Consider the following 11,813-nt stretch of genomic DNA (forward strand, 5'->3'; position numbering starts at 1 on the left):
CGGCAGTGAGAGCACTGAGCCCTAACGACTGGACCACCAGGGAATTCCCAGGAGCTACTTTTGTAATATTGCATTGGGGCTAGGAACCCTAGATAAAGAAAGTATTGCATTTCACAGATAGTTATTTCCCAGTTAAATTGAATCAGGGTACATCTGAAGCTAGTCTTTCCAGAGTAAATAATCTGCATTTGAAAATCTGCTGTTCTGCAACCTTCAGACAATTAATAAAATTAAATGTGTTTGTGTGTATATGTCTCTTACATCAAAAGACTTCATGATTCTAAGAGAAAGACTGCTCAAAACAGAGGTATTAGCATGTGGTATAAATTGCACAGAATAGAAAGTTAGAAAAACTAGGTATCAGCTGCTTTCAATGTGGTTTTGGGACCTTTAGGAAAATTACTTAACATTTCCAAACTTTAAAACAGAGATGATGATGTCTTTCTAATAGAATTGTGAAAATTAATCGAGAGCATTTGTAAGACAGTTAGCACCGTTATTACCACAGTGGAAGTCAGTACATGCTAGTTGCTTTCCCCATTATGAATGCAATAGGATCTTTTTTATTTGACAGTTATGGGTAGGTGACATAAGAGATGTATTTGACTTTTGATTTTGATGGTAGTGATTAGAAGGTGCACGTTGGAATTTATCAAGTTTAAAAATGTATTCTGATTTTTTAAATAGATCCCTTAAGTAGGGTTTAGGAATAGAGCATACCCTGTGACTGATTAAGTGGGATGAAGAGTGTGCAGCAAGGAAAGGTTTAGTTATCAGTATGGTCTTTTCTACTCTAATGCTATAGTTGCATTCCTAAGACACCTCTAGTTTTTCAAAATTGTGTTATCAAAGTGATTTGGGGGGTTCAAACTCCAACTCAGTACAGACAGTGGTCATGTTGTTTAACTTCTATTTCTTCATCTGGAAAGTAGGAATAACAATTCTTGCCAAATCTCAGAGTTGCAGTGAAAGTAAAATGAGAGAATATATGTAAAACACCTTGGAAGTTGAAAGTAATCTTTCAAATTTCTCTTTAGATCAGATTCAGAAGAGTCTGGAAAGTTGCCCAGCCTTTCCTAACTCTCTGAGGATGAAAAAGAAGAAGAAGGAGAGTTAGTTGGTCATTGAAGAAGTCTTTAATTACTTCCACTATTTAATTCACCCAAATCTTGATATTATATTCTTTAGGTGAAGTATTTTAATGTATATTCGGTTACGGTGGCTTGTTGCTTTAATATTTCCTTACTTTAGGAAAAACAGACCATGGATATCCAGCCCAGACATATGAGTTCAATGGATCCTGAAAGGGTTGAAACTGAACCTCAGTCAACAAGTTTTGAAATTTCCAGGGATGAAGTAGAAGTGAGTATTTGATAACACAGTCCACTTTTTTTTTTTTTTTTTTTTTTTTTGCAGTATGTGGGCCTCTCACTGTTGTGGCCTCTCCCGTTGTGGAGCACAGGCTCCAGTCGTGCAGGCTCAATGGCCATGGCTCATGGGCCCAGCCGCTCCGTGGCATGTGGGATCTTCCCGGACCAGGGCATGAACCCGTGTCCCCTGCATCGGCAGGTGGACTCTCAACCACTGTGCCACCAGGGATGCCCACACAGTCCACTTTTTAACCCTCTTTACCAATGACCATTAATTACTAAATAACACTTGCAAGTATAATTTAATCAGTTGTTTTAGGTATCTTGCTGTACAGTTAGCTGTGTGTGCTCTTGGCTATGGAAAGGAAAATTGAAGGCTTTTGAGGGGAGATGCAATTCTTTTGGGGAAATTTGATTCCCAAATGGTATTAATTTCCTCTCAAAATGATACTGATCTCAAACAGATCTTTGATTATAAACAAATTTGATGGTCAGAAATAGGAAATCCCACAAAAGATAAAATATGGATGACTATTTTCCCTCATAAGCAGTCCATTTAATAAGCATTCTAGTAAATAGTATTTTTTGGAAATTTTACCCATTTTATAACTTTATCACCAAATCCCAGTAACCTCACAATGAGTTTCCTTAGTTTGAAGTGGGCTTAGGGTTCTGTGACTTGCGTTGGATAATGTAGTTTCTCAGATTGCCTATGAAATAGATGAAAATTCTATGTCACTTTTTGAAAATAAAATTACTTTTTAAATATTTATTTTAAAAACACATTTATTGGGAGCATTCATTGTTGGGAACCTTGCACTGAGGTTAAAGACATAAGTAAGATATGATCGCCATCCTTAAGGAATAAGAAGTCTAATAAGACAGGTATTTAATGACTATCTTTTTTCACCTTATGGACTAAGTGTTATAAAGAGAGTGCTCAGAAGGAACACTGATGAGGAGTATATGATGAATTTTGCCTGAGTGGTTGTGGACGTGGATTAGAAAAAGTAACACCGTACTGGGTCTTGAAGGTGAATAGAAGTTTACCAAGCAGAGAATGGGAAGAGAAAGGCATTTTGATCTGGGGAAATAACACAAGCCATTCCTTACAAGGCTTCAGAAGAATCATGTTACTTCTACCACATGCTATTAGTCACGGAAGCCATTAAGGCCAGCCCCAATTCAAGGAAGGGGAATGAGACTCTATCTCTCAATGGGAAGAACAGAAAAGAATTTACAGCAAACTTTAGTTTACCATAACTAGGGTGCTTATTAAAAATCCTTGACTCTTTCCTTGGAGAGTTCTGATTTAGTAGGTTTGTGGTAGGGTCCAAGAATCTTTTAAACAATTTCTCTAGATAATTCTTATGATGACACAGGTTTGGGAAATACTGATCTCTAAGTTTCTCTCAATTTTAACATACCGCGTATAAACCTGGAGAAAGTAGATGATAACTCAGTCTTTCTGTCCTTGCTGTAGCAAATTTGATCCAGCAAACTTTTTATCTTTTCCAATTTATTGTTTTTAATAGGTATTTGAGAGAGTTAATTTTTGGCAATTTAGAAATTCATATTCTGCAAATAAGATTTGTTTTCCTTTTAAATTCTCTTGTAGGATGGATCTGTAGTCCTTGACTCTTGTGACGTGTCAACAGAAAATAATCAAAGTACTCGATTTCCAAAACCTGAGTTAGAGATTCAATTTACACCTCTACAGCCAAACAAAATGGCAGTGAAACACCTGGGTTGTACCTCACCAGTGACGGTTAAGATTCCCAAGGCCCGGAAGAGGAAGAGTAATGAAATGGAGGAGGTAAATACTTAACTATTAAGTGAATTAAACAAGTAAACCTTATTATTATTAAGCTCAGTGATAATATATAGTTAAACTCTGTTACACTGCCCTCCTATTCATAAGCACTGCCATTAGAGACCAAAACCATAGTTTATAGCATATTTAATACTGTTTTAAGAATATTACTGTGGTGAATAGTCCTCAAACAAAAAGCTTATAGATTTTAAAATATATAGATTATTCCTTCTTTTAGTGAAGCTATGACAGGTCAAATGGTGGTGAATTTTAGTAGCGAGCTATTTCAGTATACCAGTCCTGTTCAAACATAGTCACTTTCCCTCCAATGGAAGAGAAAAGGGGTTGATAAAAGGAATTAGAGAAACTGAAACGATTAACTTGCTTAAATATAATCTTTGTCATTTAACTAAAATCTTAGGTCTCTATGATCATAGTAGGTTTCAGAAGAGAAATTCTTTTTCTATGAGCCAGTATTAAAATTTGGGTCTCGATTTAGTGGTAGGCCAAGAACAATTTACTTCTTCCTGCTGCAGCTTTCTGATCCTGGGGTTACCAAACCTTCTATCATATTCTAGCCAGTCACTTAAACTTTCCGATCCTCACTTTCCTCCTTTTGGAAATAAAGAATTAGATATAATATGTTTAAAATGTTTTGCTTTTGTTCCACATATGGTAGATACATAATAAATGGCAATATTTATGTTAACAGAAATATTTATGTTTAAAACTATAATTATAAACTCTCTAGCACAATAACTTTTTTTCCAACTTGTCTTTTTCACTCCTTTAAAGAGTAGTGTATTTTCAAGTTGGTGGAAGAGCAGAAATAATATTTACCATACTCCTGAGGCTCTCTGTCAGGTAATACATTTGCTGAATGAATATTATTTAGCATATTTCCTTCTACACATAGAACACCTTTAGCGATTGTTCTGGAGAGCCTTAGTTAACTTTTATTCTATATTTATTTAATTTATATTTATTATGCTTTAGATACCATTAAGATACAGTTGACCCTTGAACGACACGAGAGTTAGGTGCCAGCCGCAGTGCAGAAAAATCTTGTGTAACTTATGGTCGGCCCTCAGAATGTGAGGTTCCTCATCCACGGATTCAACCAACTACAGATCATGTAGTAATGTAGTATTTACTATTGAAAAAAATCAGTGTATAAGCAGACTCATGCATTTCAAACCTGTTTTGTTCAAGGGCCAACTGTACTAAGTTTAATTTCATCATCTTTGTTAACATGGTGACTAACATCTATGTTGACTTGATTCATTTTTTTCAGAGGAAAAGGAAAAATTGGTTGTCTACTCAGAGGGTTAAGATAAAATTATTTTATTCATTTCACTGCCGGCATATACTCCCAGTTTCAGGATAGATACACAGATTGTTGTAGGGTAAATCATGTAGAAACTTAAAAGTTTTAACTGATTTTGCTAGCTCTTTACTGCTGTAATAAACTGAGTGTTGTAAAGTCCTCAGGAAAATAATTTATGCAGTGCTATATTCTAATCTAGTGAAGACTCCAAAGAGCTCTTTATTGAACACTACAAGTATGATGGAGTTACAATCTTTCTTCCTTTGCTTCCCCTGATTACCATCTATCTGTCTTTCCTCTTTTACGAAATCTTCTTCTTGTGATCCTTAAGACTTTACTTGGTAACTTGAATTCTGAGGTTCAGTCATGATCTCTCTGCTTCTGTTCTTGCTTTTTTTTTCCTTTTATGCTTATAATCTTTAGTACGATTAGTATTTGCATAAGTTCAGTTCAGTTAATGTACTACAAAAGACTTTGTCTTAAGATTAAGTGGGGAAAAGAAGAGTGAGATGTCATGCCTTTTTAGTAGCAAAAACAGATTGTATTTCTTAACTTTCACATTTTACCTGTGCTTATACTGCAGATTTTTGTTTTGTTTTCAGTGTCACTAAGTATCAACTAGAGGTTATGCTCAGCATGATTTGGGAGTTGGGAAAAGGGTAGATAAATATATTGCTATGTTGTACTGTCAAGATGGGGTTCAAATAAAAGATGTTATCCCTTCATTTAACTAATGTAATTTCATCATGACGCATGTGAAAAATTCATACCTTCAATCATTTTGCGATAAAAACATGTATTGCATCATCATGCTGTGCACTTAAACTTAGTTATGCTATATATGAGTAATATTTCAATGAAGTTGGCAAAAAACATTGTACCTTCAGTCAGGGTTTCTCAACTTCAGCGTGATTGACATTTTCAGCCAGATATTTCTTTGTTTTGGAGAGTTCAATGCCCTATACATTTTAAGGGGTTTTTAGCAGTATTCCTGGCCTCTACCCACTAGTTTCCATTAAACCTGCCCCTTATCTCCAGCAGTGACAACCAAAAATATCTTCAGACAACGCCAATGTCCCCTGGGGTCAGAATTGCCCCTGGTTAAGAACCATTTTCTTGTTTTGTTGTTTGTTTGTTAGTTTGCTTTTGTTCTTTTTTTTCCTCCCCTGGAGTCTAGAGAGAGAAAGAAAACACTGTCAAGAAATTAATCAGTGCTGAAATTCATTATTTTTAGGACTTTGTGAATTTCGAAAATAAGAAGAATGCTACACCCAGAACTAATTTGAAGTCCCCTGTTTCTGAGCATAGAAATTCTTCTGTCAAAAAGGAACAAAAGGTTCGTCTTCTAATTTGTCCAAAATTGACCATTTTCATAACTTACATTTATAAAATGGAATATGAAAATAAAAATGTCAAATTTGATTAGTAATAATTATTCAGAAGTTGGGTTTTGTCCAGTTATAACTTATTTATCTTTCATTTTCTGTTCATCTAATTCAGCTCTGAATATATAACCTTTGGCATTTGGCACGTAGCAGGTACCCCTTGATGTGTTCACCTCTGACTTATCATTCTATCACACTCATTCTCTGGCCCTTTCATCCCTCTCCTTATATTCTTAATCCCAAGTTCCCTGCCTGAGAATTCATAACCTGTGCCTGGCCTCTTTAATTCAACTATGGCTATAACTGTTTCCTTCTAACATTCCTCATCAACAATAACAAGAAGTGTTTGTTTATTAGGTTTCCACACGCCCATCATCTAAGAAAACTTATTCTTTACGGAGTCAGGCATCCACAATTAGTATAAACGTGCCTGCTAAGAAAAAAGAAGGAACGCTACAGAAATTTGGAGATTTCTTACAACATTCTCCAACTATTCTTCAATCAAAAGGTTTGCAGAATATTAATTAAATGACCTTTTACGTTAGATATATGGTGTTTTCTAATATCTGATTGGTGTATAAACTCAACAACAGTGACTATTATATTTCCAATAGACAGTGTCTTATGTTAGGTATTTAAGGAGGAAACATGAAAGGATGATCTATGCCTTGGTGTTCACTGTGTAATGGAAGAGAAAGATCTGTATTTAAGTAATTGATGCAGAGAAGGCTGCTTAATGTAATAGTTGTAGAGATGCAAGGAAAGTGCATGGTAGTATTGGAGGAAGAGAGCTGTTTGTTTGGGAGCTATGGGAAGATTTTATAGAAGAGATGGGATTTAACCCAGGTGTTGAAATGTTGGAAGATTATACTTCCTAGAGATAACCACTGTTAGTATTATGGTATATTTTCTTCTACTGTTTTTTTCTCTGCATGTATAAACATTACCTAATCATATATATCAAAAGCATATATTTCTATAAATATGTATTGAGTTTAGTTGCTTAATGCTTTTTTCTTTATAATATAATGTAGACATACTGATACTTTTGTATTAATATGTGCTAAGATATATATTCTCTCTATACACGTATACATAAATATATATTTATATACACATCTACCAGAGGGAACAGTTTTAACACAAATAGAGTACCAGGAAAGTGTAGGGAATGTGCAGGCAATTACAGGTAGCAATATGCATCTGGCATCTAGAATGTGGAGAGATTGTTGGGAGGAAGGGGGCAGGAAGGAGTGAGTTTTCATTAGAGTACCTGAATGGTAGCAATGGGATAAATTGGAGACTAGAGGTGGGGAGAATGAGGAAGGAAAGGGACTGAAAGCAGGGGCAGTTGAATTTAGTCAGATTGGTTGTGTAAAAGTACTTTCTGTAAAAGCTTAACCACAGAGCTTCCCAAACTTTCTTGGTTCACAGTGCCCTTAATGTCTCAGTAATTTTTTTCATGGTGTCCATGTACCCAAAGAAACACCTAGTAGTTCCATCCGTTAATACTTAAGGCCAAACAATCACTGAAAATTCAGCTCCTGAAAATCCAGGTTGCCAAAATATGTCATCATCAGAAGGAAGGTAATGCGATATCTTTTTGAAACTGAACTACCCTGAGTTACTGAGCGTCACTGTTTTCCTCAAAAATTTAAACTATTCTGAGCTGCTCTTGTGAATTTGCTGCAGCATGTCTTGGTACACAGTTTGGGAACTTCAGACTTAGACCCATTTGTATATATTTTTCAAAAAATATATACATTCTTTGAAAGGTATAGTTTGTATAAGCATAGAAAATATCTAGAGAGACAAACAGCAAACTGTTAAATGTCTAAATTTGGAGAGGTGGGACTTGTTATTTTAGATGCTTCTGTATTTTATTTAAATTATGTTGACCGTTGCTTATATATTAAAAAGAAATATGTTTTCAAGGAGAGGGAGGTACCCACCTGGTAATGACTCCCTTGCTTGGTTGACTCAGCTCCTTAACGGCTTCCCTACCTATATACCCGGTGTGGAATTTTTAAGAACTTATTTCTAGTAATATAAAGTATCCCTGTTTGGGATTGTAACTGCAATACATGTCTGCTGTTGATCACTTGGAAATAAAGGGAGAAAAGAAGAAAACAGAGATTAGTGCTTAAAATTCTGCTGCTCTGATAACTACTGTTAATCCATTATTCAGTAACCCTGGTTTCCCAGTTTATCCCTTTTGTCTATCTCTTATCCACTCAGTACATGGAAGCCAGAGTGATCTTTTCAAAGTGCAAAATGAATTATTTAAATTATATAATTTTTTGTTTTCTTATTATCTTTTCCAGTAGACTATAAGCTCTACAAGTGCAAAATGTCTGTATAGTTTACATCCTCAGCTCTTAGTATAGTGGTTTGCACACAGTAGGGAGGAATTTCAAAGCTCCAGGCCAAAATCCTATGTGTGATTTGTTTCAGGCTGACCTTAGGCAATTACAAAGGTTTTACCTGTTAGGTCTCATGAGGGAAAGCTACCATCCCCACATCAAACTTGATACACAGCCAATGCATCTCAGTCTGTGAAGGGAGTTAGTCAAAGACTCAGGTCTCTTGCCAGGCATACTCTTACACATATCTGCATTCCTAGCCTAGGTGCCTTCATTTGTATACTATTAATTGGGGGCCTTCAGTGGAGAATGTCCTCAGGCATCTCTGCCAAAGACATTATGACAGGGAAGTGGAGGGAAACTTGAAGACACTTTTCTCCACTCTGACTCTACTTTTCCACTCCTAGCCCTCCCCCCTGGTCTCCAGCACCAAGGTCCATAAAACTGCAAGTGCAAGAGCCTTTTGTTTAGGGCTCACTTGGCAATAAGATCACCCCAACTTCTGTGCTGATCCCCCTGACCCAGACTGTGCATTATTCCATGGGGGAATGTAGAAGGGAGGTGGGAGTTGGCGCTTTCTCAGGTTTAGCCTCTTGCTTATTCAATCGCAGTTAGGTGGTTAAAGGCTTTAACTTTCATTTTGACTTGTTGTCTTAATTAGCCACTCTGACATCTGGCAACTCAGCTCTCAGGCTCAGCTCAGCCCTTGACAAGTAGACCTCAGTTCAGCATATTTCCTTAAATGTGTTTTCTATTTAAAAAAATATATAGTTGATATCATATGTACATGGATTTTCTATCCAGAAGTTTTCCCAAATGGAAGTATGTTTTCTATTAAAATCAATATGTGTCTATTAAAAAAATAAAGCGTGTGTACAAAGTAAGAAATTTTAAAATTCCTATTCAACTTACCAGAAGCAATCAACTGTTAACAATTTGGTTTCTTTTACTCTATGTGTGCATGTGCACGCATTTGTTAACTAGAAGTAAAGGGCTCACAAGTTACTTTCACTTGATATTCATTGTGAACATCTTTACGTGTGAGTACTGAACTAGCTCTACCACCTTATTGTTCTTAGTGATGCATGGTCCACTATATACATATCCTGATCTTTTCCTTAATGTAGTATAAACCTCTTCCAAGTCATTAAAGATGCCTGAGTTTTACTGGTTATACTATAATTTACCAAACCTTTTCAAATGTTGAACATTAGTGAAGTGATATTTTATTTATTTGCCCTTTTATTTTTGCCGTTGATCATTAATTTGTGTGTTTATTAGGCATTTAATTTTTTTCTTTGTGAGTTTTCTATTCGTGTCCTTTTACCATTTATAAATTGCAATGCTTTTCTTTTTAATATGGTTCTTTATTAAGGATTTCAAATATTTGCAGTTAGAAAATTATTTCAAGATTTAACTAATGTATTTTTTTTCATAGCAAAGAAGATAATTGAAACAATAAGCTCTTCAAAGCTCTCAAATGTAGAAGTAAGTAAAGAAAATGTGTCTCGACCAAAACGGGCCAAACGGAAATTATACACAAATGAAATTTCATCTCCTATTGATATATCTGGCCAAGTGGTAAGCTACTATTTAAGTTTTCTTAAAAGTAAAACTGTTTATGTTCTTTTTAATTCTGAAGTATTCATAACAATTTGAATTATATAATGGTTTGAACTTTCATTCTGTAGACCATATTTCTTGAAACACGCTTTAAATGTACTTTTGGTACTGGATGTGTTAAATTTATAGTAATTGAATATAAATGTTGCATTAATGTATACAAGTGTTGCATGCATCATCTGCATTTATAAACTCATAAGAGGAATTTTAATTCCATCAATAGAATTATCACTATTTAATAATTTATTGGCTTCTAACATCTGTTTTTCTTATTATCTTTATCACAAGAGTTGTACAAATCTGGGCCTAAGTCTGCCTGCTAAAAATATAGAATTGACATTCAGTCATTTCCTCCCACTTTCCCTCTAAGGCTTCCAGGTTTCCTTAAGAAAAGACTATATAGTTTGTCACCCTGACTTTATGACTCATTCTCCTTACTCAGAACAGGCTGTTCTATTACAAGGAAAGTTCTAATTTTCTATCATGCTTGCATCTGCCTAGTGGATGGAAGTGAAGATAGAAAAGGAATTAAAGAAAAAGCTTTCAACAGAAAATGGCCAAGAAAAATCGGGAGAGACCCTTTGCAACAGTAGCTATCAGATGTAAGATAGACACTTGAAGCAAGTAGTAAAGAATTAGGATCATTAGGACATGCTTTTGGAAGTACTGTTCTCTTGGTTACTTTTCTCCATCTGTCTGATAAGTACATAATTTTCTCCCTTGGCTGAAGTTATTTCTTTTCTTAGTTGCAAAATAATGCTCTTTCTACTTTCTAAGTTATATACTTGTTACTGCAAAAAATCATTTCCTAAAAATTATTTGAGGCACTTGTCTCCAAATATTTTAGTAATTATTTCAAGCTATGAATTCAGTAAAAGTGTGGATTATTTTAATTCCAGAATTAGGTAGTGTTGAAAGAATCTTTTATAAAATCCACTACCTTAGGCATGCTTTTTAATAGAAGATTATATATCTGCAGTCCAGGAGGACAAAAAGTACTGTCATGTACTTATTTCCATTATTAAGAACATGAACATAGCTTATTAATTGTAAGTAAGCTTTCATTTTTATTTTTATTTATAAAAAATTGTGAAATTGTTAATTTCAGATTTTGATGGACCATAAACTGAAAGAAAGTGATCATCAGATTCTCAAACGACGACTTCGGACCAAAACAGTCAAATAAATCACTTATGGAGAATGTTTTAATATAAAATTTATATTCATAATCATTATAACTTGCATCCTGACTTTTTAAAGATAATTGTATATACTGTGATACATCAAATCCCTTTGTATGTACATTGCTATTTTATAATAGTGTGATTTTAATTCAATAAAGGAAATAAGTCAGCAGTAAGTTTGCTTGTCTACTTTTCTAAGGCTTTTAAATAATAGCTTCTTTTCAAACTGTATGTATTTTCCTGTTATCCCAGGCACGGGACCAGTGAGGAACCTAGGAAAGATGCTGTTATTTTTTGTTTGTTTTTCTATACATAGATATCACAGGTCAGATATTTGGTTTACTTATACTTAACAGTGTTTTAGGAATTGCTTTTACTGTATCTATTAGGAAATACAGGTAATTTTACATATCTGTTTGGATTATAGCTAAGATTCAGGAAGTGAGTGTGTACAGGTCTTCTAGTTGCTAAAATATGTATGCACATAATTTAGAAAAGATCTCAGGCCTTTAATTAGAATGTATTTTATTTTTAAATAATTGAATAGAGTTGGTTTTCTGATTTTTCCAGGACACAGAAGATTAGAAGCAAAAAGTTAGAAGGGAAGAGGCGATAACATCTAGAGGCCAAAAAATTATACTGTTATCTAGGGAAGATAGAATTTTAGACCTGGAGAGACCTTAGAAATACACTTTCCTCATTTTATAGATGAGAAAACTGAGGCCCATAAAATTTACTTTTTCAAGAT

General features: G+C 34.6%; 1 protein-coding gene across 1 annotated transcript in view; it reads left to right on the forward strand.

Annotated features, from left to right (window-relative positions):
- The window catches only part of KIF20B (kinesin family member 20B), a gene marked incomplete at its 5' end in the record, with an annotated part of 69,238 nt that extends 58,114 nt beyond the window's left edge, over positions 1-11,124 (forward strand). Inside the window, 6 exons of the mRNA XM_079712601.1 lie at positions 1,252-1,362; positions 2,989-3,186; positions 5,745-5,846; positions 6,253-6,403; positions 9,697-9,839; positions 10,990-11,124. Of these exons, the coding sequence (XP_079568727.1) occupies positions 1,252-1,362; positions 2,989-3,186; positions 5,745-5,846; positions 6,253-6,403; positions 9,697-9,839; positions 10,990-11,067 (783 nt within the window). The 3' untranslated portion in view covers positions 11,068-11,124. The remainder of the gene's footprint in view (positions 1-1,251; positions 1,363-2,988; positions 3,187-5,744; positions 5,847-6,252; positions 6,404-9,696; positions 9,840-10,989) is intronic.
- Between the last annotated feature and the right edge of the window lie 689 nt (positions 11,125-11,813).

The sequence above is a fragment of the Hyperoodon ampullatus genome (assembly GCF_949752795.1).
Source record: "Hyperoodon ampullatus genome assembly, chromosome: 1".
NCBI classification, from domain to species: Eukaryota; Metazoa; Chordata; class Mammalia; order Artiodactyla; family Ziphiidae; genus Hyperoodon; species Hyperoodon ampullatus.